This window comes from Thermobia domestica, chromosome 8, assembly GCF_964235325.1.
Source record: "Thermobia domestica chromosome 8, izTheDome1.hap1.1, whole genome shotgun sequence".
In the NCBI taxonomy this organism is placed as follows: domain Eukaryota; kingdom Metazoa; phylum Arthropoda; class Insecta; order Zygentoma; family Lepismatidae; genus Thermobia; species Thermobia domestica.
In genome coordinates this window covers 165,056,587-165,084,359 of record NC_137461.1, presented here as the reverse complement: position 1 = coordinate 165,084,359, position 27,773 = coordinate 165,056,587, and the positions used below count along the sequence as shown (strand labels likewise).

General features: G+C 36.1%; 1 protein-coding gene across 1 annotated transcript in view; it reads right to left on the bottom strand.

The window, feature by feature from the left end:
• Window positions 1-27,773, bottom strand: part of Ziz (dedicator of cytokinesis protein Ziz) — a 401,589-nt gene that overhangs the window by 14,178 nt on the left and 359,638 nt on the right. Inside the window, exon 36 of the mRNA XM_081769231.1 lies at window positions 1,319-1,491. Within this exon, the coding sequence (XP_081625357.1) occupies window positions 1,319-1,491 (173 nt within the window). The remainder of the gene's footprint in view (window positions 1-1,318; window positions 1,492-27,773) is intronic.

Sequence of the window (27,773 nt, the reverse complement as noted above, 5' to 3'; positions counted from 1 at the left end):
ACTGTTGTCTTAAGTTTGGAAGTGACATGCTCTATAGCCATGAGCATTTATTTGTTAAGAAAAAGACAGGCAACAAAAGAGAGACTGTGTGATCAAGTGGGTAGAGTGGCGGACTAGTAATTCTTATTCTGTTTTGACCCCAGATCGAATCTCATCCGATCCCTTTCATTTTTTTTTTTTTTTTTACAAAACATTATAGAAGTGTATAATTTTTATGTTAGTAAGAACTGAAACAATACAATAAGGAAATAACTTTTTGTTTCCTCTGATGGCGTATTTGTTTAGAATTAGTGTACTATTAGTAATAGCGATTACTTTCAGTTTATGCTGTTGTATAGCTTCTTTTATCATCATCTTTTCTTGAAAAAAAATAAAAACAAATTTGTCTCCAATAAAGTATGAAAAATATATATAGACAGAAACAGACATCTTAGTATCAAACGTGATTTATCGTGATGAAATAAACAAGTTTCCAGTTATTAAAAATGAAAACTATTGAATTTGGTCTTTAGGTTTTTAGCATGCTATATATATTCTTTATAAGACTATACTTTATAAGGCAAGATGTGCGATCATACCCACAAATTTAGCTAGTGAGTGAAAGATGTTTTCGGCACAAATATTTTACAGGTTTAGGTGCATGAAACACCAATACGGCATGGTCTCGACCTTCGTTTATTTCACATCATTATCAGGAAAATACGAAACCCGTATTCCCTCATTTTTCGTCTACAATATCTGTGCACGGTTTCATTAATTTCGGTTCACTTTTTCTTGCCTTTCGGTCGTCAACTTTCAAAATTTTGGATGGGGGCTTTTGTCCCCTAAAACCATTTTTCCGCAGAAAATAAAAAAAAACAGGTATTCGTTTAGTTTTTGCGTATTGTCCATACACAAAGTGTCGTTGGAATTCTTCGTCCTTTACACACATCAGACATATTGTTACTAGCACTTTTGATATTTCATGATCAAAGGTTTGGAGGGGTCTGTGTAACAGATCAACTGTAATATTTTCTATTGTTCAAGCTTTGCTTTTAACAAACTTAAATCTGATTTAAACTACTACTCGCTGAGCAAAACAATGCGTTTACTGTAATTGTAACAACGCGTTAATATTTCTTACAATAAATGTATTGTCTTGCTCAGCGGGTAGTTTAAATCAGATTTAACAGATCAAGTATGTTCTCACATAGTAATTACGTATTCCAGAACCGTAACGCTGCGTACAAATGAAAATGACTGTATGAATTATAGTACAACTAATGTTAACTCAACACTATAAATTAGTACACAACCATCCATGCATCAGTTCAGTTACCTGCAGCCTAAGCTGAAGTTTTTTAACGTCCGTTGGTTTTGTATACACCACTTCTTCTAATTCTGCCAACCTGACCTGCATTTCATCCAAGGCAACTTCTATTGGACTTATATCTTTTACCTGTTTTTCTATTACAGGAATTCTCTTTTTCACGTAAGGGAATGCAAACTGAGCTACAATGAAAAGAAAAATATGTCGCAATTTTGTCAAGATATAAAATTTACAATTAATTCTAATCACAAACATTCATGACGAACAGATAAAATAATACAGTTAAACACAATTACAATTCATAATACTTCGTTCGCTCATTCTTTTAGTGTTACAATTTCTTTCAGTAATAAATCATACTGCACTAAAATCCATAATCATGAATAACATAGTATTGATTCTCATGTATAACAACCACAATACTAAAAATGAATTTTCGTTTGCTGCTACAAATATATCATGTTCTTTGTGTTTTTGACAATATGTTCATTTAATTACTTTTATTTCAGCGATTGTCTCACCAGCTTATCTGCCAGAATCATCAAATGTACTTACAAGCAAGAATGATATTCAATTACAATAACATACGCAGTTCCTATTATAAATTAACGGTTATAATAACAAAAATCACATTTGTACTGTTGCCTAAATGTTGTTGTACTGATGTTTTCACTATTTCCGCCACTGTATAAGTTGATTCTCCCCATATTATAAATTAGTTTTTTTTTTTTTAATCCTGAGACGAGAAGGCAACGCATATTACGGTTTTCTCTATGCAAAAGTGATTTAATTCATTTTTTATTTGCTTTTCTTAAGGTTTTCTTTACACTTTTTTTTTTTTTTTTTTGCCACAGCCATGTGCAAAATTGATTTATCGCCCAGTAAAGTACGTTGTATACATATTAGACATAAAAAAGAGTGTGCTGAGGCATGTACATTAAGTTAGCACCTCCAACATAAAGATGATTCATTTCCTTCCTCACAATTATCATATTAATTTACTTTTCTCCGCATTGTGGAAATGGAAAACCGGGAAGTACGAGAAAAAATTGGATAAATAACTAATGCAGTGGTGGTTCCGTGTACTGTAGAATCGGGCGAAATTTTAATTGTTTTTTAATTTGCAAATTTTCATCTCGTTACCCTTGAATGATCTCCCGTCCACCAAGAAGATGAATTATTAAACTTGAAGAAAGAGCATCCCTGTTTTTTACAAACGAAAGTTATCCTGAAAGTTATTCTTAGAGTTGGGATGAATTCACCCTCTTGCTCCTAACTTCTAAGTTTCAAAGACACCACCTACTTCATGAAAATCTGTAATTCGCAACATAATTATATAATAGTTAAACATTTTTATTTCAAATTGGAGTGATTTTATACTTTTGCCCAGAGATAAGATCCACTGAGAACCCTCAAAGAAAGCATATGTAGAGTTTTATAAAAATCAGGCTTTTTAAGAATAAAAATTGTTATACATGTTTTCATAAGATGGAATGAATTTAGCCTCTAGCTTCTGATTAATTTCAAAAATAATAAATAAAAGGAATTAAGTCTGAAACAAAACACACACCCCTATCAACTTGATCTTACTAAAGAGTCGTGTGTTAACAAAGCTGTACAAAGTACTAATTAAAATGAAAGTAATATGTAGTCACCTTAGGAATGCTGTCATGGTAATGTTAGTAAATTAGGTAGAGGAATGTACACTCAACATAGTATGCATCTATATCAAAAGGGGAAGGACGTAATAAGTACCAAGATTTGCAAAATGATTGATAAGGACATAGATATTAAACTGGAAAGCAAATAAAGCACTAGTCATGCTGTGGCCAGTATAGTAAAACTAAATTCATCTGACTTCACGGATAAATATAAAATTGCATGGTGCCGAGTAAAAGATTCAAGTCTAACAAAATCTTTTGGTCTTAATGATGTAAATAACACAATACAGGCAAGAAATAATAACCTTTTTAAAGAATTACGGAACTAACACAGCTCGGCAGAATGTATTAACACTCCATCTAAATGTACAATCCATAAGGAACAAATTAACTCAACTTGAAAGTTTCCTAGATACATTTCTTTGCGGTATTTTCTGCATCAATGAACACTGGCTTGTACGTGAAGAAACACATTTGTACATTCCAACAGGATATAGGTTAGCTGCTACTTTTTGCAGAGATTCAGTACTCCATGGTGGTGTAGGCATATATAAGACATCGTTAAATCTGAATACATTGTTCTGAATTTAGAATGCTTTTGCATTGAAAAGTTACAAATCATTTTTTATTGGTGATGTAAATATTGACACCAGTACGAAGTTTATTCTGTGATATCCTTAGATATCATAATTACTATTATATAAATGACCAACCAACTAGAAAATCTGCGAGCTTAAATAATATACTTACTACTGAAGATAAAACTAGAGTGTCGTGTGGTATTATACAGACTTTACTATCTGATCATGAAGTCTTATTGTCTCTGACTTCAGTGCTAGTATGCATGGGTGTTAATTATACTATATCTAAAAAAAAATAGAATAATAGGTAAAGCTAATATACAAACATTACGAAGTAGTTAAATGGAGACTGACTGGAAAAGTATATTCTTTAATAATAATAATAATAATAATAATAATAATAATAATAATAATAATAATAATAATGTTTCTGAAGTCTTTCATAGTTTTTATAAGCATTTTCAGTAAATATTTACATGAATGTTGTCTAGTAAAGTAAAGAAAAATGCTATCTACAAGTGTGCTACGAAACTGATTACAGGCAGTCCGAACTAGTTTACAAATCACCTTAAACTGCAACGGAATAAAGCAATGTTCCTTTATAATATAGCTTATCTGACAGGATCTGCCTTAATAAAGATAAATATAAAAATGTAAGAAAACAGACATAAAATAAATTAAGATGATGAAAATAGCTACAAATGAAAATTTCACAGATAGTTCTAAAATAAAATGTTCAGCAGGTTGGTCCATTATTAATAGGAAACTAAAACCGGTTGCTCAAGACACGACAAAGGTATATCCAATGAATTTAATGCATATTTTGTAAATAGTGCGAAAAACTTAAGTTTTATGTATAAAAGATGACTTTACGTCACACATAGATTCTGCTTGCTTGCTTATCCAGATAAGTATCAATAAACTGCGTTCATTTTTTTTTGGGCGGGGGGGCGGTCAGTGGTCAACAAATTAAAAAATTCGAATAGTGAGGACATATATGGGTTCACCAATAACATACTAAAGAAAATAATAGAATGTTAGCCGAACTTTCGGTCTATTTATTCAATTGGATACTTCTCGAAGCTAAATATCCGGAATGCCTTAAACTGACTGTTACAGTTCCAATCCATAAGAAAAATGATAAAAGTGAGTTTAATATTTATCGCCCAATACCTCTCGTGCCAATATTATCTGAGGTTTTTGAGCAATGCACCAAAGATTGTCAACATATTTTGAGGAAAATAAATTATTTCATAATATGCTATTTAGATTTTGGCACGGACGCTCTACGATTAAGATGTGGAAAATATAGTGTCAGAAGTATCGGAACGCATTTGATACTATCGCATAATAAATTAATTGCGAAGTTACAGTATTACGATATTAATGGATTGCAAATTGGATGGATTGGCTTGGATCAATGGACTGGATTTAATTATATCTTATCTTTCACTTTTTGTTTCCCAGTGCGAACAGTCTGTTTTCTATTTTAGTGACAGAAAACAAGCTATTCGCACTAGAAACAAAGTCACATTTCATGAATATAACATGGGGGATCTACAAAGAAGTGTATTGAGTTCCTTTCTTTTACGTCTATATATAAATGACTTTCCAAGTTTTCTGCCTAATACCTGTGTTTTATATGCTGATGATATAACTTTTTTTAAATATAAATTGAGACAAGGATATAATTAATGTTCAAACTAATAACGAAATGATTGAAGTGTCTTCTGTATAGTTTTAACGCAATGAACTTACAATAACCCGAAATAAAACAGAAACTATGTAATTTAATCTTGGCAACTGCATAAACTATGCAGATACATGTAAATCCATAAAACTACTAGTAATGTATGTGGGTTCAAAGAAAAATTGGAATGAATATACAGAGAATTTATGTAGAAAATTGTCCAGAGCTCTACTCTTATCAGGCAAAGCTAGAATAATGGAGAATATTATCTTGATAGATTTATAAATATGATGCTTCAAAACTACACCGACAACGTTTGGGGGGTGATTCCTGACACCAAGATAAGACAGAAAGTATAGACCAACCTGGGTGCACAAATGCTTACTTTCGGAGTTATAGGTTGCCGAAAACATTATAAATAAATAAATAAATAAAAAACTTGAAACGTGCATAGCTCTAAAACTGTGTGATCTACCGTAGTCGGGTCAAGACTTCACTTAGGAACTAGTATGTGCCTTATCCAAATATCCATGTTTGAGATTCCTGCGCTACTTTCGCAATAATTTTTATAGAGGTAGTTGTTGAATACTTCAGATTATATGCCCGTAGCCGAACTCCCTCTATAAAAATTGTTGCGTGAGTACCTTAGGATTCTAAAACATGTATTTTTGGATAGCGCACATATTAGTTCCTAAGTGAAGCCTTGGCCCGACTACGGTAGATCCCATAGTTTCTGAGCTATGGACTATTAAAGTTCATTTTTTTCATGTTTTCGGCAGCCTGTAACTTTGAAAGGAAGCATTTGTGCAACCAGGTTGGTCTATACTTCTTGTCTTATCTTGGTGCCAGGAATCACCTCCCAAACGTTGTTGGTGTTGTTTCGAAACACCCTGTACATATAGTAGTGGAAAAATTAATGGCAACTCCATGTAATTTTATGTGTTTACAAGGATTAATAAAAGGTTTCTACGCAAGTAAGCATAAACATACAATGAAATACAATCAATCTAAAGGAAATTTTATGCAGAATGCAAATTAAGTAGAAGTTATCTATATTGTTGGATGATACTTTATAAAATGTGACAGCCATTGTTAACGGAAGTTAAATTTAGATTTGTACAAAAATGACTTTGACCAGAGCTAATATTTAATTGGATATCTACGTGATTTGATAACTAGATTGCACCGTTTTGGCATAGAATTCGCTAAGTTTTGCAGTGATTTTACTTGAATACAATGTTGCCAGACACCGTTTATTGCTTGAAATATATATATATTTAAAACTCTGGAACGGTGGCAAAGGTCAGAATAGTCTTTAAAATGAAGGGTTCACCGTTGAATAAATCTCTTCCCGAAGCTATCCTTTTAGTCTGAAGAATGATTTTGTATGTTTGTGCAGTAATAACACCATTACAAATATGGATTCTACCGACCCCAAAGGAAGAAAAACATCACAAAATCATGACACTTCGAGGTATTAAGAATACACGTAGGACTAGACTAAGTGTTTCACTAGACATGCGATACACTCCGGCACGCGAATCATTTCCATAAATGTCAATTTTTGTTTCATCAGTAAACAGTATTTTCAGCCAGCACAATCCTTGTGAGCATGGCAGACTGCACACGCACTATTTTGTATATATATATATATATATATATATATATATATATATATATATATATATATATAATATGTAAGGTATGGTTTCTTGACAGTCCTGTGTAACCCTAAACTCATGAGTTTCAACTTGTTTCTCACTGTACGTGAACAAACAATGGCATCAGATGTTTTCCCATAACTCATTGCAAGATTTTGTGATGACTGAAATCTGTATGCAAGACAACTGCCGCAATACACTGGTCTGTCTAGGAAAGGATTTCACTTTTCGACCACTCTGCCAATTCGTCCAGTTTTTATGCATCCTGCTTTCCGAAGCTTAGCCAACTGCCTACCAACTGTGGTTTTACGCACTTTCATAATCCGCACAATCTCAGCATTGGTTCTCCCATACTCACTTGTTTGAATTTTACTGGCTTATGTCGGTGTACAGCAGAAATTCTTGATGTACAAAGTCCGCGAGATAGGCAACCCAACTAACGCCTGCTCCAAGATTAATTACGCCTGGTAGAGTAGCTAGAACAGCAGCATGAAGTTGCTCCCAACTGTTAAAAGAACAAATTGTAAAGTGTGTTTTTGTGCAGGAGTGAGGAGCGCTCACGAAATCACAAAAGGGAAAAATGAAATGAAATCTTTAAGTTTTACGTCCCACGGTTATGCCGGTTAGGCTAAAGGAGACGGTGATGATGAGAGATGAGTGAAATGGTGGAATGAAGAAAGTGGGAGGAAACGGGAGAACCCCGAGAAAACCCACGAGCACGGTGTTTGTCCACCACAAAGTTCACTTGGCGGGGGCTGGGATCGAACCCGGGACCCCAAGCACTAGAGGTGAACGCTCTACCACTGAGCCACCGCGCCCCCCATCACAAAAGGGAGTCTTTGGATACTTGTACTCACAGTAAACAGCACAATACCAGAGACAAAAATAGGAAACCAGAGGCGCCGATGAGTAGATAACAGTCAGGGGACTTAAATAATCTTATAATTAACTCAAATGAGGGATTATAAACAAGTTAACTTACTTCAAATGACTATACATATATGCGTATCAAATAATATACGGATATATTATGCGGTATATGTAGTACGATATTTTTTTAAGTTAACACAAAGCCTTGCGCTGAGTTTTGAAACTATTAACAGTAGTCCTACCTGCAAATCAATTAAAATATGGATCGTTCATTCGGGGAAGAGCCCAGCCTCCAATGAAAATTTTGGGGGTCTAACAGGGCCTGAGCTCCTTGGTTCCGGATCCACTGATTGATACGTAATACTACTTCGAAAGAAGAAATTGTCCGATTTCATTATTCGTTAAGAGACTTTTGAAAATGCTAAATATTGATACGCTGTAATTTATTTGTAAATATTAAAAATGCAAAATTCGATAACTCTAAACGAGTTGGAGAACTTATCGTAATAAGCGTATTTCCCCTTAGGTTACAAATATAACTGAAGGTTCCTGATTTGTATAATATTTGCGAAAATTTACACATTGAGACACAAGGAGAAAAGGGGAGAATATAGTGTCAATTAGCAACAATTTAAAAATGCACGAAATTAACAGGTAATATCAAATATAGAACCATTAACAGAATTAACTCTGTAATTCGTTTTCTCCATTCATTTTTCTGCCTTTATTTTCAGGATTACATCATCACTGAACTTCTCCACTGGAGATTATCTTCGTTTAGCACCATGCAACTGGAGTTCAGCCTTGTACATGAAACATTTTAAAAAGACTAAAGGGAGAGGGCGGGAATCGAACCCGGGCCAGGAAATTGACAAATCACAACGCTAATCATTCACATAAAGCGTTACTTACTCTGGCTCGCCTAAATAAAGAGTATTTTCTGTTCGCTCAAAACACAGGAATATGGAACACAGTAGCTGGTTTATAGTCAAATTGATTGCCAAAACACAGGAATATGGAATATGTCGAGTCCCTACATTGGCTTACTATGGGAAAGTAAATGGAAATATTGAATAGTACAGGAATAATACAATCAAGTGGAATTATGTCTGTACAAATACTTTTATACTAACATAGAGAATGAAACAAATCAATATTTGAATTATTGGGTTGACAATGTTGCTAACCTGGTACAAAGTGTTATGTTTTCAAATAGCAGTACACGTCCACACTTTAGCCTATGACTGCAGACATCAAAACATTCCTAAATATGGGGCACTGTCTTCCGAAGTTTATGTGTGGCATAAATGAAAACTGCATCAAAATCATCATCACCACCACCCGGCGGGAGTGCACGTAGGTCGGTTTTTTACGTTAATCAATACGTCCACGTCTCATATAGTCTTGCTGTTGAAAGGGACGTTTAACTCCACATTAACTCAACTCATTAAGAACATAGTTCTGAGTTAATTATCAACTTGAAACCATACGTCCAAAATGAAAATTATTCATCCTCCTGGTATATATATATATATATATATATATATATATATATATAGAGAGAGAGAGAGAGAGAGAGAGAGAGAGGGAGCAGAATAAATATGGTTGTATTTTTCATAGGGCCGTGGTGGCTTAGTGGTACAGCGTTCACCTCTGGTGTATGGGGTCTTTGGTTCGATCCCAGCTTGCACAAAGTGAGATTTGTGGTGGAGAAACACCGTGTGTGCGTGGGTTTTATCAGGGTTCCCGTTTCCTCCACTTTCTTCGTTCCACAATTTTCATTCATTCCTCATCATCACCGTTTCCTTTACCTAGCTGACATATGCATGGGACGTCTAACTTAAAGATTTAATTTCATTTCATTGAAAAAATTAGTATAATTCATAATCTGCATCTTTATAAAGCAACCTGAACAATCATATAAATGTATAATGCTTAAAATTAAATTAAATCGCAATTTCAGTAATCTGCAATATCTTAGGTTTCTAATTTTTTTTACATCAAATGTTATTATGAAATCTTTAGTTTTACGTCCCACGATTATACCGGTTAGTCTAAAGGAGACGGTGATGATGAGAAATGAATGAAATGGTAGAATGGAGAAAGTGTGAGGAAACGGGAGAACCCCGAGAAAACCCATAAGCACGGTGTTTGTCCACCACAAAGTCGATATTAGCTGCTATATAAGACACAATTATCTATACCTTTGGTGTGGGAGGCCCTGGTTCGATGCCGGCGGAGCTCATGTGGTTCGGTTTCCATGTTAATCAGTAGGTCCCGTCTCATATAGCCTCGTTGCTGAAAAGAACGCTAAACTCAAATTCAACTCAACTAAACAATTATCTATACATTGATTTTAATTAGGAAATCGGTATTGTTATCATAAGAGCAAGTTTATGAAAATGAAATGTATAATAATGGTTGTATATAAAATAGAGTTTGCGTAATGTTGTAATGCCCAACTAGGGTTGCAATAGTGGATAGTTCAAACTGTCAATCCCATTCCTCTAATTATTTCACTTCAATGTTCATGTTCCAAAGTTGTGCCCGAAATGAATTGATATACCAGCAAAAGCAAGCAAATAGTCGCTACTCAGACGGTGAAGTCATGGACTCCGTGTACAAATCTCGCTGCGGTCATAACTGTTCATAGTCGAGATTCAATTGCTACGAAGCATATTTTTACTTTGCTGGAGCATTTAAATCTCTTCTATTTCTAACAGTAGCTTCTATTCCTATCAGTATGCAGTTGGTTGCTCCAACAGCTCATAAAAAAGTATTTTTTATTTGCTAACAGCCAGAATCCACTTCTTATTTCGATATATGTTGTGTGTGCACTACAATACTGCACAACTTTGTTCCACTTTCCTTCAGGCAATTTTTACACGTTACCAGACAATGTTGTATTGACTTTCTAAATGTATCTAGGCATAAGACAAAATCAAAATGTTAACACACTGTTCTGTGAGTATTAGCTCAGCAGAGGTTTCGATTTATGTTTACTTGCTATGTTTCTGCTCTCTTTAGAAACGAGAGCTATTTGTCGTATAAAGAAATTAACCTTTTCAGGACGGGCAGGGATTTCAAGAAAATCGTATACCTTTACTTTGGCGGGGGCCGCGGTGGCTCAGTGGTTGAGCGTTCACCTATGGTGCTTGGGGTCCCGGGTTCGATCCCAGCCCTCGCCAAGTGAACCTTGTGGTGGACGAACACCGTGTGCGTGGGTTTTCTCGGGGTTCCCCCGTTTCCTCCCACTTTCTTCATTCCACCATTTAATTCATTACTCATCATCACAGTCTCCTTTAGCCTAACCGGCATAACCGTGGGACGTAAAACTCAAAGATTTAATTTTCATTTCATTTCTTTACTTTGGCGGTCCTAGCACTCCTCCTAATTCTTCCATGGGTATGAATTATACCTTGTTGGAAAGCTTATGAAACAAGGATTCTAGTAAGATAACCTTTGAGGCTACCGTACCCAACCCGTAGAAGAAGAAGAAGAAAGAAAGATAAGTGAAAAATTTTTTTTTTCCCGAAATTTGTGAGTTTGGCAACACTGTTTCTAGTCGTACGCTAGAAAAAATATTCTGACCTGTAGGCCAGACATTGATAATAATTATACCAAAAAATGAAGGGCAAAGGTACAATAGCTAGGTAAAAAAATCGGAAGATAGAATCTAGGTGAATCATCCTGTTCCTATTTTCCCGAGAAATTTTCGTCTACCCTTACGTTGGCAGGCTTGGCGACGCCCCTAAATGACACACATAAACAAACCATACCTCGTTGGAAACCTTATAGAACAGACATTTCAGCAAAGTAACTTTCGTGTCTTTCGGACCAAACCAGTAAAAGAAGACGACGACGAAAATCAAAATTTTGGGTGGAAAATCAAATTTTTCGAAATTTGTTGGACTATGGCAACGCTGTTATTTGTCGTACGCAAGGAAAAAAATCTCACATTTACGCCAGACATTGGGAACAACGATATAAAAAATGAATGGTGTAGGTGCAATAGGAGTGAAGAAAAAAAATCGGAACCTCGAACCTACGTGAACCATCCTGTATTTTGCTCGAGAGATTGTGGTATACGCTAACATTGGCAGGCTTGGCCACGCTCCTAATTGTCACAAACATATCAGCTATACCTCGTTGGAAAGCTTATGGAACAAACATTCCAACAAGGTAACTTTCGTGTCTGTCGGGCCAAACTAGTAAAAGAAAAAGAAGACGAAAATGAAAATTTTGGGGGTAAAATCAAGTTTTTCGAAATTTGTCGGACTATGGCAACCTGTTGTTTGTCGTATGCAAGAAAAATAAATCTCACATTTATCCCCGTTATTGTGAACAATTGTGCAAAAAATAAACCGTGTAAGTGCAGTAGGAATGCAGAAAAATTCTATTTTACTAACGGCAGAGAATAAACTCGCATTGGTTCACCTAACATTGTTCGTCGAAAGAAATGTATTGCATATTTACGACCCTTAGGTTCAACTGATAACTATAGCTGACCTTGACCAGGCTAAAAATAGAATGGTGCGTTCTGAGGTGATAACTGTTTTCCTTTCGCTCTCTCTCTCTCTCTCTCTCTCTCTCTCTCTCTCTCTCTCTCTGCGTGTGTGTGTCTGTCTGTTCAATAAGTTATCTTGTTGGAATGTCTGTTCTATAAGCTTTCCAACGAGGTATAGCTGATATGTTTTTGACAATTAGGAGCGTGTCCAAGTCTGCCAATGTTAGCTTATACCACAATCTCTCGAAAACATATAGGATGATTCACGTAGGGTCGGCGTTCCGAATTTTTTTCTTCACTCCTATTTCACCTAAACCCTTCATTTTTCTACATAGTTGTTTCCAATGTCTGGCGCAAATGTGAGAATTTCTTGCGTACGACAAATAGCAGTGTTGCCATAGTCCAACAAATTTCGAAAAATTTGAATTTCCCCCCAAAATTTTAATTTTCGTCTTCTTTTTCTTTTACTAGTTTGGCCCGACAGACACGAAAGTTACCTTGTTGGAATGTTTGTTCCATAAGTTTTCCAACGAGGTATAGCTGATATGCTTGTGACAATTAGGAGCGTGGCCAAGCCTGCCGATATTAGCGTATACCACAATCTCTCGAGCAAAATACAGGATGATTCACGTAGGTTCGAGGTTCCGAATTTTTTTCTTCACTCCTATTGCACCTACACCATTCATTTTTTATATCGTTGTTCCCAATGTCTGGCGTAAATGTGAGATTTTTTTCCTTGCGTACGACAAATAACAGAGTTGCCATAGTCCAACAAATTTCGAAAAATTTGATTTTCCACCCAAAATTTTGACTTTCGTCGTCGTCTTCTTTTACTGGTTTGGCCCGAGACACACGAATGTTACATTGTTGGAATGGCTGATCTATAAGGTTTTCAATGAGGTATGGTTTGTGAGTCTGTGATAATTAGGAATGTCGCTAGGGCTGTCAACGTTAGAGTACATTACAGTGGATATTGAATAATATACAGGATGTGTCACGTAGGTGTGGGGTTCTGAATTACTTTTTCCATTCGTATTGAACCGACGGGTTTGACTTTTGTGTATCATTGTCCCAAATATCTGTCGTAAATGTGAGATTTTTTTTCTTGCGTACGATGAATAACAATGTTGCCAGAGTTCCTCAAATTTGAAATATTTTTTTTTGTCTTTATGAGAAAATATACAATAAGGAAAAGGGTAAATTCAATACCCCTCCTACTCACCTCTCTCAAGCCCAAAAGTCATGGACTGGGTATGGCTAGTATGTTCATTTGTCTCTATGGATGCCATTTTTTATCCTTGTAGCTCCATCAGGGGGGTACCTCCCCCAAATTCTGAAGGGAAAGAGGGAAAGCTATAAACACCCAACTTTGCCACCTCCCCCTTCCGGCGGGACCCATTACATGAATGATATACACAGGATTAGAAAATTCCATCCTTTCTGAAGAGATACATACCAAAATCATATCTCTAAGTTAATTAGGAGCTGAGGTAGAGAGGTTTGAATTGCTGGCTCAAGGGTTGAGCCGTTCGTCCTGAAAAGGTTAATTCGTTCTATTACTTTTTTTTTTTTTTTTTTTTTAAAGGTTAATCCACTAAAGCTAAACAATTATCTGTTTTACAGAAAAAACAATATGTAAAGTTTTACTTTCCTGTTTAAAATTTAATACTTTTCCAGTGCTATATGCTAATCAGCGCTTTATTTGTAGAGTGGAAGAGGAATTTACGTAATTACTGCTTTCCTAGGGTGGGGAGAGTAGATCCACCCCTGTAGAAATCTAACAATTCTCATAAGCATTATCAGTTAGGCAATATTCCTTCTATAATACTGCAACTATAGTTTGCATCTCAAGTAATACGTAAAATAATAATAATTTAGTATCAGACAAAGAGATTTCTATATGATACATGTATTCATGACAATAGTTACTATTTGTTACGTACTCAGTTGGTCTTCCATTCCCGGTGGGAGCTCATTTGGTTCGGATTCCACGTTAATCAGTAGGTTCTGTCTCATATAGCCTTGCTGCTGAAAGTGACGTGAAACTCTACAATGAAATGAAATCTTTGAGTTTTACGTCCCACGGATATGTCAGCTAGGCTAAAAGAGACGGTGATGATGAGAAATAAATCAAATGGTGGAATGAAAAAACTGAGAGAACCCCGAGAAAACCCACGCACATGATGTTTGTCAATCACAAAGTTCACTTGGCGCGAGTTGATATCGAATGCACTACAAGTGAACGCTCTACCACCGAGCCACTGCGGCCTGGTTTAAACTCTACATGTCTAACATGTAATACTTCTCAAGTGTAACACTACGATTTTGATAAAATTAAGCAGGTAGATACTACACAAACGAATACGTGCTTTTTTATTTTATGCGGAAAAACTGTTTTGGAGGGCAAAAGCTCCCACCCAAAATTTTGAAAGTTGACGTCTGAAAGGCAAAAAGAAGTGAACCGAAGTTAAAGAAATTGAGTACAGATATTGTAGACGTAAAATGAGGGAACATGTACTTCACATTTTCCTGGAAAAAAAAAGTTGGGTCTCGGACCCCTCCAAACCTTTGATCAAGAAATATCAAAAGTGCTATTAACAGTTTGTCAGAAGTGCCTAAAGAACATGAAGAATTGCAACGAAACTTTGTATAGGGACAATACGCAAAAATAAACAAATACGTTTTTTTTTTTTTTAAATTTTCTGCGGAGAAACGGTTTTATGAGTAAAAGCACCCACTCAATAGTTTGATAGTTGACGCCCGAAGGGCAAGAATAGACGAAAGTGAATGAAATTGTGTACAGATATTATAGACAAAAGATGAGGGAATACGTGATTATAATTTTCCTGATAATAATAATAATAATAATAATAATAATAATAATAATAATAATGAACAGTTGGATGGACCAAAGCGAATGAAATTAAATGTAGATATTATATATGTAAAATAAGGCCTTTCGTGTTCAACATGTGTCCTCATCCGATTTCTTCAAATTTGGTACATCAACAGTAAGCACAAACAGTATAGCGTACATTATAGTATTTCGGGAGGCGCCTTTAACCCTTACAATGCTCTTTCCGCATAAACAGAAAGACGTGTCGATTTATTTCCTATTTACTGTTGATGTTCCAAATTTGAAGCAAATCGGTTGAGTTGAGTTGATTTTAGTTTAGCGTCCCGTTCAGCAGCGAGGCTATATGAGACGTGGACCTACTAATTAACGTGGAATTTGAACCACATGAGCTCCCGCCGGGAATCGAACCCGGGTCTCCCACGCCAAAGGCGCGTCCGCTAACCGCTTAGCCACAAGAGAGCTCTTGAAGCAAATCGGATGCGGACACTTGGGAAACACGAGAGACCTTATTGCAATGCGTACACACAATTTCATTTGCTTTGGTCCACTCCTTCCTGCGCTACTACGGTAAAATTTATCTTTTTCGGAGAGTGCCTTGGCTCCCAAAACAGTATTAGGTCCAAGGCCCCTCCGTATTGCACTTTTGATATTTCGTAATTAACGGTTTAGAAGGTCTGTGTCCCGCCCAACTCTTTTTTTTTTTTAAAGGAAAATTCGAAACAGTATTCCCTCATTTCACGTTTACAATATCTGTGCACAGTTTCATTGACTTCGGTCCACTTCTTATTGCCTTTCGGGCGACAAATTTCAAATTTTTGGGTGAGCGCTTTTGCCCCCTAAAACCATTGTTTCGCAGAAAATAAAAAAATACGTACTCGTTAATTTTTTTGCATATTGTCACTAGAACAAAATTTCGTTCCAGTTCTTCATGTCCTTTACTATTATTAGAACTTCTGATATTTCAAGATCAAATTTTTTGGGGGGGTCCGTGCCTCACCCAACCGTTTCTCTTTAGGAGAATACGTATTCCCTCATTTTAGGTCTACAATATCTGTGTACGATTTCATTCACTTCGGTGCACTTCTTGATTTTCGGGCGTTAACTTCCAAAATTTTGGGTGGGGGCTTTTGCCCCTAAAACAGTTTTTTTGCTGAAAATAAAAAAAACACGTATTCGTTTATTTTATGTGTAGTATCTATCTGCCAAATTTTATCAAAATCGGAGTGTTACACTTGGGAAGTGTTACTTGTCAGACAAAACTAGCCACCTGTTGTATTTGTTTTATTGCTCTAAAAACAACTTCAGAGCTAGGTGATTACGGGGAACACTTCCTTTCGCTCATGCGACGATTCTAACTAGTCGAAATATGGGATTGAATTCCGGTGTGCTGCTCGTGCGCTTCAAACAAAGATCACCACGTTTGTACGTCACTGGACGGCATTTTTGCCGATCCCAAACGTTTCAGTATTCTTGCCAATTTGATGTCGAGAACAGAACCCAACCAACCCCTGCGGGGCTTCTAACCCATTACTACTACTACTACTAATAATAATAATAAGGTAATTGTTAAGAACAGCTACTTCTCATCTCCGATGCACGAGGATACTTCTTACTATTGCACTAGCTACAAAATTGATTCTATTTCATGTACAAGTGGTAATGCAACACATAAGAAACCCAAATCATGTTGTATTCACACTCCAATATGAAGTGAGAATAGAACGTGATCTGGGTTTCTTATGTTATATTACCACTTGTACATCAAATGAAATCAATTTTATAACTAGTGCAACACTAAGAAGTATCCACGTGCACGAAATATGCGATATGCGTTCAATTGCCCCCACACATACTCATACATTAAGTACAAGGGCACTAGACAAACATATATATTAAGTACAAGGGCACTAGACAAACAAATATAGTTAGTACAAGGGCATTTAACAATGCAACGAAAAGGAGAATAACGACCAGGAAGCATTCATTTTCACATACCTCAAATGATTAAAGGATTACAAGGGCACTACAGGGATACACATTTAAGTACAAGGGCCAAATTAAGAAATGCAACGAAAAAGAGAAAAAGGGCCAGGAAGCATTCATTTTCACATACCTCAAATTGTTGAAGGATCACAAGGGCACTACAAGGATACACATTTAAGTACAAGGGCCAAATTAAGAAATGCAACGAAAAAGAGAAAAAGGGCAAAGAAGAATTCATTTTCACATACCTCAAATGCTTAAAGGATTATAAGGGCACTACAGGGATACACATTTAAGTACAAGGGCCAAATTAAGAATTACAACGAAAAAGAGAAAAAAGGCCACGAAGCATTCATTTTCACATACGTCAAATGATTCAAGGATACAACCGAGCGACTTCAAACTGTGTCTTCTTTCCCTAAGGTAATTCTTATTTCAACAACACCACACTCAATAATATTCCATAAGTCACACACTCACATAACTATAATCACTGGTAATCACTCCCCCCGACATTTTTTTTATTAGCGTGTTCTCAACACATTCCACGTGCACCTCGTCGCCATATTGCTCTGCCTCCTCCTTCACTCAGCTGCTGCCTATATTAATCTGCGCAGACGCACTTCCATGATTCAATGACGTCACATAGAACATGTGAAAATCGCAAAACGCCTATGTAAATAAAGAACGTTGACAACACAACGAGAGCGGAATACACATACGTCTTCTTTAATTTCAAACCACTCATTAACTAATTAAAATTGGGTATATTACCAACTTTTTAAGTCGGTAGATATTCAATGAATAATTCCTGAAAGTATGGCGTTTCTCGTCCTTCCCTAAATGGGAAGTACGTCTCCTTAACTATAACCCTACTTTTGCTATGGATCTGTATAGTAAAAGGGCAAACTTATTTTAATGAAAGAAATTTAATGAAAATTTTAAAAAATAATCGTTAAATCTCTATTTGAATTTTATTTTTAATCGTATTTTAACGAAAGAAGTATTATAATTTTTTTTAGAAATAATAAAGAAAACTTTCCTTAGACAGAGTTTGAACCCATGCCAAAAACGATTTTCTTTACTAGCATGTTGCGCTAGTTCACTCGGCTACGAGAACCGACAGCTGCTGGCCTTTACTTTGTGCTATATGTAGGTCATGTCATATCTGTATCGGCCAATCAGATCAGAGGATATCTGAAACGTCTGGATCCGCAAATATGCCACCGGTTGGTACGATGGAAAAGGTTTGCGCCACTGACTAAGGAAACGGCTTAGCGAAAGATACGATGCATGTTTCTCAAATGTGTACGACGTTGCTAATAACACAAATAGTAAGAAAAGTAACAGAATTTAAGGTTTATTTAAAAGGCAAACTATTTATTTATTTATATATTTATTACCAATTGTTTGAATATACTTGAATATCTTAGGACAAAGTTGAAGTGTGCTATTTTGCTATATTATTGACATTGTTTGCAGCCTGAAGTAAGAAAGTAATTAATATTCTCAACAAGGGCGCCGATTTCTCTGTAAATTTGGGGAAGGGGTATTCAGATGCAGGAGGTATATATATATACATGAAGATTTTAAGACAAATTGCACTCAAATTATGCCAAATATTGTATATTCAAAAAATACAGTAGGGCGACCCACATGAGTTTGGGGGCCCGGGACCCCTCGGCCCCCCAGGATCGGCGAACTTGTTCTCATGTTTCGGTCACCGACCGACTTTACGAAGCGAATTTTATTCATTCTTAACGGGATGATCTACCTTTTCTCGGCACAAAAATTTTTATATTGGACCTTATGGGGAGAACATGGCTACCGAATTTCCTCAGTTTCTAAGGAACTAGGTATCTCTAATGGGAAAGAAAAATTTTGCAGCATTCTACAGAAGTTTGTTAACGGGTTGAAATACTTAAATTGTATATTTGTCTGCTAGTTTAGCAGAAATAAATTATTAAAAAATAAATAAATTAGTTTCTTTTTATACAAATTAAAATATGTCTAACTTTGGAACCAATTATGGTAGAAAGATCAACTTTTTTTTGTTTTATTCTTTGAGAAGAAACGATTCTAATAGTTTTAATCACAACCATATCTGATACGCCAATTAAAAAATAGTATTTTAATGTAAGTATTAAAGTCCACCTGTCAAGAAGTTTGACGAGGGTAAGGCATCCGCGCCCACCCTTTTCTTTTGTTTTCGTCCCGAGAGATATGAAGGGAAGGGTCTTCACAAATCTCTTTCAGCTATATACACAGACCGTTTTCACAGCAGGTGTCAATGCGAATGTAAACATCCTGTCCTCACGTTCAATAGCCCAAGTTCGGCCACTTTCCCTCTCTCTTTTTTCTCTCTCTTCCGAGAAGGTGTTTCTACCCTGTAAGAAAATTATAGATATGTAGAGAAAATGGTGATCAATTATTTCTGATAGCCAGATGATAGACAAGCATTCTAAAATGCCTTCAAATCCCAAAAATGTATCGACCATAACTTTACCATCTGGTTATTTTCAGGAGGCAAAAGTTATATTATTATTATTATTATTATTATTTGGAGTTAGAGTGCAAAGCCACGAAGATACAAATGGCTCCATTGGCTAAACATACACATAGCTGCCCCCATTCAGAACATCCCTTTATGCGTTAGAAAACATGCTATAAAAATGCGCCCCTCGCAAAAATCTAATTCAACTCTTATTGACCTCAGTAGCGCTTACTAATAGCGTAAATGCTATAAATCAGGCATTTGCAAGTAGGATCAGGGATTGGCCGAATCACAGAAATCTTACTGTCGTCACGGGCTGTAAAAGGTAATATATGACATTTTCACAAGAAATAATTATCGGACCTACCGTAGTCGGGTCAAGACTCCACTTAGGAACTAACAGGTGCGCTATCCAAAAATACATGTTTCAGAATCCTAAGGTACTCACGCAACAATTTTTTATAGAGGGGCTTTAGTTACGGGCATATAATTTGAAGTAGTCACCTACTACCTCTATAAAAATCATTGCGAAAGTATATCGCAGGATTCTGAAATTTTGAGTTGGTGTATACTTTTTGTCACGACTAGCTATATACCGTCACGGCTAGCGATCGCCCCCTTCCCCAGAAGAGGAAACTTTCTTATTTTATATATATAAATAAAACCCATCCCAGAGTTTGGAGCTCTTAAAAGTATCTCTAAGTAGCAGTATTACAACCCACCGCCCCCCCAGAAGTCAGTCCTGGATCCGCCCCTGATGCTAGTTTAATACTCTACGTTGAAATGTATCATAACTCTGTCATTTGAAGGGAAAAAGGAAGGAGAGCTGTGGTGCAACATAACATGGTGTTGACATACTCAACCAAAACGACCAGAATGCTTCATTCGGGTAGGTTCAAGACGCAGTGCACGTACGGATACATCATCTATGAATTCCTGGATATTGTAGAGAGTTGTCACAGGAAAACATAAGAGTAGAAGAACCTCTATTTTGAATTTGGTGGAGAAGATAATACACACAATACAGATTGGATCTAACAGGGCTATTTAGACAACGTCTTATAGAGCATTTGGTGTGCAGTGTTGTCTGCGAACAAGGAGGCAAAACCGTGTTTTTCATTAAAAAAAGGAGTATTTTAAATTTCCCTCGCCCCCTCAGGAGACGCTTCTTCAATGAGACCGTATCCTGCCTCTTTTTACCATTTTCTAGGCTCTAGGCCAATTAGGACTGACAGGCATTTGAATAAGTTCATTACTTGGTTGCCTAGTAATTAGCCATCATATTGGCTGCCATATTGGATTTAGACAAATGTTCTCTCATGTTACCATGTAAAATATTTCTTGTCGTGATGAAAGCTACCAGAAAAAGTAGGTTTCGCTTAGTCCTGAGGAAGTACGCTACATCCTAGAGTAATGCGTGCATATACGCATTTGTAACTGTGTACAGTTAATCGTTAGACAACAGTGTTGCCAGGTTGTAAGGTTTCTAAGTGGCAATAAACAATGCCATATTTAAATTCATCGGCCTCAAAAACCTATACTTTGATACCAAAATTATCTTTCTAAGTGCCTTGGTTCACGATCTCTCTCTTTATATATATATATATATATATATATATATATATATACAGAGAGAGATTTACGTAGGGCGCCGGCCATATTGGAAAATGACGGCTACCAGGAAAACACCTCAAATTTGAAATATATTCCCAAGACGTTATAAAAAAAACTTAGGAGACATTTTTTTTTACGGACACCTATATATGGGGGCGAGGACTTTACATTGTCGGAATCCTATGGGGGCACTCCTCTGCCCCCCTTCCCTTCGCCACTACTGTATGCTATAATATTTGTCCGGAAGGGGGAAAAATCCCAAAATAACAGTGTTTTCTGATACAGTATATACTGTACTTCCCGCGCACTCTAGAATGCATCTTGATGAACTTCCAGAGGTAACGGGGAAAAGAGGATACTTCACACCACATCGTCCAGTCTCTTAGTATGGAACCATTGAGGGAGACAAACTCTATAAAGCTAAAAGTATTTGGTAGCTGACAGGTAATCTCAGAAACTGGTCGAGAACCTGTTTCATTCAGACATCCACCTCCTTCCCCCTCTATTTCACCAACCCCCGCCCTTTCCGCGGCCAAGCTTAGAGTGGGGCGTGACTTACCCTCGTCAAACTTTGACAGGTGGACTTTAATACTTATATTAAAATACTATTTTTTAATTGGCGTATCAGATATGGTTGTGATTAAAACTATTAGAATCGTTTCTTCTCAAGGAATAAAACAAAAAAATTTGATCTTTCTACCATAATTGGTTCCAAAGTTAGACATATTTTAATTTGTATAAAAAGAAACTAATTTATTTATTTTTTAATAATTTATTTCTGCTAAACTAGCAGACAAATATACAATTTAAGTATTTCAACCCGTTAATAAACTTCTGTAGAATGCTGCAAATTTTTTCTTTCCCATTAGAGATACCTAGTTCCTTAGAAACTGAGGAAATTCGGTAGCCATGTTCTCCCCATAAGGTCCAATATAAAAATTTTTGTGCCGAGAAAAGGTAGATCATCCCGTTAAGGAAAAAATCAACAATACAAAAGCATTGTTGTTTGATAGTAAGAGTGCTAATTTCTTATATGCAAGTTCATCCTGGATTCGATAGTTATGCGGTGAGGGTGAAGCCCAAGGAAATTAATACATGAAAAAAAAAAAAAAAAAAAAATTCTGTAAGTAAACGTAATCTAAATTCTCTATTGAGTTCAACACAAGGACGCACAGACTTACGATGATAATTATGTTCATGAGCATTCTGATAAGTTACCAGTGTTATTATCGAAGTACTTTACACATTAGCAATATTATTTCATCATAATATCTTTGCGCTTATTGTCCTTTTGTTTAGAAATGGAACACACTCGTAAATTTATATTAGTCAGAAGACACTTTCAAATTGGCTGAAGTGTTTTGAGCACATGAGTTTACATTTAAACCAACAAATGAACAGATGTGGTCTCACAGTAATGATAACAAACTATGTAGTTATAGTGGCTTATTACTGAATAAAATAAAATAAAGTTTCTATTTTTATGTTCCACGAATATGTCCTGTAGGCAAAGGGAGACGGATGATTAATTAGAGTGAATGATTATAAAAGAATGGTCATGTGGGAGGAAACGTCTGAATCGCGAGAAAATCCGAAAAACTTAACAAAGGCTGAACGCTTGAAACGTTTGCTTTTATGTATGATTTTTATTTATTTTACTTGTGGACCTCAGAACACAAAACACAATACTTTCACGATATAATCTTTTGCAAATGTACTACCATATACCAAACATTAATTATCTCAGAGCTGAGGGCAGGCTTGTAGCCACCCCAAAAATGTAGGGAGGGGGGCCTGTAGAAGTTAGGGGGGTTAATCCAACCATATTATAGTTCATCACCATATTATGGTTTATTTGCAAGACTACCTTGAAAAGTTTAGGGAGCAGTAGAAAGTTCGGGTGCAGCCTCCCGTGGATACTGGCCTATCTCAAGGGAAGAAGAATATAAATAAACTTATGTTTGTATACTTAGAACACTATTTCGTGTGAGGTTATTGAAAAGTAAAAGCTGAAGTTTTAAAGTAACAACATACGTAACACATAATGAATTTCTGTCAATATTCCTCTTGTTCAGGCTTGAACAATCCTGGACGCCAGTTATTCAACCCGATTGGAAATAGAAGACTGGCTCATAAATAAGTTAAATCAAAAATAAAATTATGAAGGCCCATGTATGAAATTGAATTATTATACTACCTAGATTTAAGAACCGGCGCCTAGGTCAGAAGAAAAATTCTCGAGCACTTATCTTGTTTATGACGGTTTTTCGGCAGCCTAACTATCTGTATGCATCTATTCGCTACAGCTTCCTTCAGCTTCAAACCACCGCGGTGAGCACAAAAGCATTTCTCTTGTAGAAATGTATGAAAGTAAAATGCTATATAATACGATTCTTGTAGCATTAAGATAAGAATACTTGTAGCAATAGGGTGGGGTGCCGATTGCTAATATGCAGAGTAAATAGTAGAAAAATGAAAGGATGTAATAGAATATGAATATTTTTCAAGGGATTAAGAGCTTTTTGGTGCATAAAGTACTTATTTGTAGCCGTAGCACAATAGCATGTAAATTAACGACAAATCTTCAAAATAAAGGAAAGCTATATGGTGGCCTATATATTCTCAATCTGCGCATGAACTGATATAGTGCTTAGGCCTTAATGTTTTTGGGGTAATACAATAGTCAAGTAATCCTTCTTAAGTGACAATAAGCAAGCTACTGTTTTGAACGAACAGAAAATACGCTTTATTTAGGCGAGCCTAAGTAAATAACGCTTTAGGTGAATGGTTAGCGTTGTGATTTGCCAATTTCCTGGCCCGGGTTCGATTCCCGCCCGCTCCCTTTAGTCTTTTTAAAATGTTTCATTTACAAGGCTGAGCTCCAGTTGAATGCTGCTAAATGAAAGATAATCTCCAGTGGAGAAATTTAGTGATGATATAATCCTGAGAATAAAGAAAAATGGATGGAGAAAACGAGTTGCAAAGTTAATTCTGTCAATGGTTCTATATTTGATATTACCGGTTAATTTCGTGCATTTTTAATTGTTGTTGATTGACACTATATTCTCCCTCTTTCTCTTTGTATCTCAATGTGTAAATTTTCCCGAAAAATTATACAAATCAGGAACCCTTAGTTATATTTGCAACCTAACGGAAAATATGTTAATACGGATAAGTTCTCCAACTCGTTTGAGTGCTACTGAATTTTGCACTTTAATATTTACAAATAAATTACTGCATACCAATATTTAGCATTTTTCAAAACTCATTTAACGAATAATGAAATCGGACAATTTCTTCTTTCGAAGTATTATTACGTTTCAATCAGTGGCGCCGGAACCTAGGAGCTCAGGCCCTGTTAGACCCCCAAAATTTTCATTAGGGGTTGGGTTCTTCCATCCATATTTTTAATTCATTTGCAATTTGAACCACTGTTAACAATTTCAAAACTCAGCGCAAAGCTTTGAGTTAGTTAAAAGATAACCTACCACATATACCGCATAATCTATCTGTATATTATTTGATGCGTGGATATGTATAGTTATTTGAACTAAGTAAACTTGTTTATATAATTCCTATTTGAGTTAATTACAGTATAAGATTATTTAAGTCCCCTCACTAATATCTACTCATCAGCGCCTTTGGTATCCGTATATTCTTTTAAGTGGCTGTGTATAATTTTACGTGTGTATCATACAATCAAGAATTCTTGTGAGTACAAGTATCCAAAGACTCTCTTTTGTCATTTTGTCAGCCAGCGATTCGCTCCACTTCTGCACAAAAGCACTCTTTACGATTTGTGCTTTTAACAGCTGGGGGCAACTTCAGGGTGTCCACTCTCAAAGCGTTTTGAAATTCACGGTTTTCACGGCTCTACTAGATAAATTCCCGGTTATAACGGGCACTAAAAGACGAATATTTTGCGAAAGAGGCGGATCGAAAGAAATTATATTTTCTTACCTGTTTTCATTACTTCCCGATAAGTGCATTGATTTTTTCTTCCAGAAGAGCAGCTTCTTTTTTTGGCACAGCAATTACCTTTGCCTTTTTAGCTTCCAATTCCACTCTTTCTCGCGTTACACGTTTTCTCTCTCATTCCATCTTTTCCTTTTCACTCAAATCCTTCGCATTTTTCTTCAAATGTTCAGTATACCGAGCATGTGCATTTCTGGCCGCATGTATCATATCTTTGTCGATTTTAATTAACTCCAATCCATCTAATGCACTCACACCATCATACACTTGTCTCATGGCAATAAGGCTCTCCTGTTTGATTCTCAAAAATGCATTCAGAATTTACAGAAAATCCTCTCTCTACTGATGCATTTCCGTGTGACTGTATCAAAATACATTGTATAAAATCATTGAGTTCTCGTACACTCTCCTCACTGAATACGCTAAGTTCAACATAAAATGCATCCAGACGCTTCTCCTTTCTTTTAAACTTTTTGCACTGATGAACAGATTCAGGTGACGAAAATACCTTCCAATATTGTCCCATAATTTTATTTGCTTTGCTTCCCGTAAACCATCGTTTAGCTACCATCTCCTCCAAAGATAATGTCAAACGCTTCTCCGCTAGTGTCAGGTTGTGACCAATAAGCATAGGGTCGAAACACGAAACAGCTCGAGTAAGTTTGTATTTCATTGGTGACCTATCCATTATTTTACTAATCATCGCTGCGATAGCTTCTCTGCACGTTCGTCGCAGTGTTAGCTTGTCTAGATCAGTTATTTCCTTGATTCCACACATGGCATCCCTAGTTGCAAAGCCTATGTCCACATCTTTAGCAGGAAGAAGATTGTTTGGATGTGATATATCTATTTTTTGAACAGATGCACCTGCTTTATTAAGAACATCATCCTTCACTATTTTTTCCATTAATCTTTGTACGAAAGAAGTACAAAGGGCCCATGGGTTGGTCTGTTTGAAATTCGGTCAGAAATGGTTCCACCATTGAAGCAATGCTAATTTTGGTGCTAGCATTTTGTCGTGCAAATTTTTTCTCTACAACTGAGAACGTTGTCGAGTTAGGTGTTTCCTTGTCCTTCTTGACACACGCAATATATATATATATATATATATATATATAAATGAGGCAACATTAATAAGGCTCAAAATGTAACGTCACTGTTTTCTACTCATCTAACAGCACAACATTTCTTTGGGAAAATATCAAATTCAGTGTAGTAAAGTGTAGTCCGACCTTCGTGCTGACGAGTCTTTGAATAAATAATACAAAGCACGTAAAAACCCCACTAAGTCCCAATCTGTCTTCTGCATGTCGGTTTTGAACGCCCCATTAACTACATGAAGACCACAACTACCAATGGTTAACAACACTGGACTTTCTGGCGTATATTGCTGTTCAAGTTGCAAATCTGACAATAGTTTAAAATTGACACTTGGCCCATCCTGAAAGAGTTTCTTTAAAACATCCGAAGATACCTTTTCACTGATACCTTTTAACAAATCTGACGCTGTTGAGTATCCGAGAAAAAAATATGTAAAGTATCTTGTAACAAAAGATTTATTTGAATCCCAAAATCGTACATTTAAATCCATTTGTTGCCTCTGAGAAACTTTATTCAATGATTCGTCGAAACAGATCACGACGTAGGTATAGTCTTTTAATAACCTCTGAAGTTCTCGCTCGAAATAAGGTGCTAATCCAAACACTACTGTGTACTCCACTTTAGTTCGATGCTATTGCATTTTTTCTGCAATATCACTATCAGAAAACATCAATTTTAATGTTGATGCACAACGCTCAGCTTCTCGGAGAGACATATGGTTCATCACAATTTGTAAACACCAAAGCACCTCAGCTTTAGTAACTGAGTCTGCTAATAGGTAACGTTTAATAGTCGGTTAAGAAATAGAATGAATACTGCCTGACTGACAAGAAAAAGATGTGTCATTCTCAGTCAAAGAAGCAGAAGTTGACGCTTGACAATGATTGGTGGATGAACTTTGTTTACTATTAGTTTTGGACGACTTCTTAAACGCAATATGAGTTAATCCATTCACAACGCAAATGAAAGTCCTCCAGCTGATTTTTCCACTGTATTAGGCAATAAAAAATAATAAGAAACCATAATAATATCTCGGCATATGTCGGCCTGATTGGCGCCAGAATTTCTTAGCAAAAAATGTTGCTTCTTTTTTTAAAAAAAATGTATAATTTTAGTTAGATAAGGTCAGTTTTGGTTAAATTGGGTTAGGTCAGGTCTGGTTAGGTTAGATTTGTTTCGTTATTTATGTTTGTACTTACTATCACAGTTTGTATAGATTGGCCCGCAAGAATTTGTGCAAGAAACTTCAATATTTCGCTTACATTAAAGTGGATTATTGCCAGAACCGGAGTGACGATTGCTCATCAGAAGCAATCCCACACTCGCTCAGTTTCACTCATGTTCATGAACAATTTATTTATTTTCTGTGGTGTGGAATCACTGTAACAAAAGCCTTTCTACTGTTATTCATATTGTTAAGAGAATAATGACCATCACGAAGTAATATGCTCCCTTGTACTTATTGTGCTG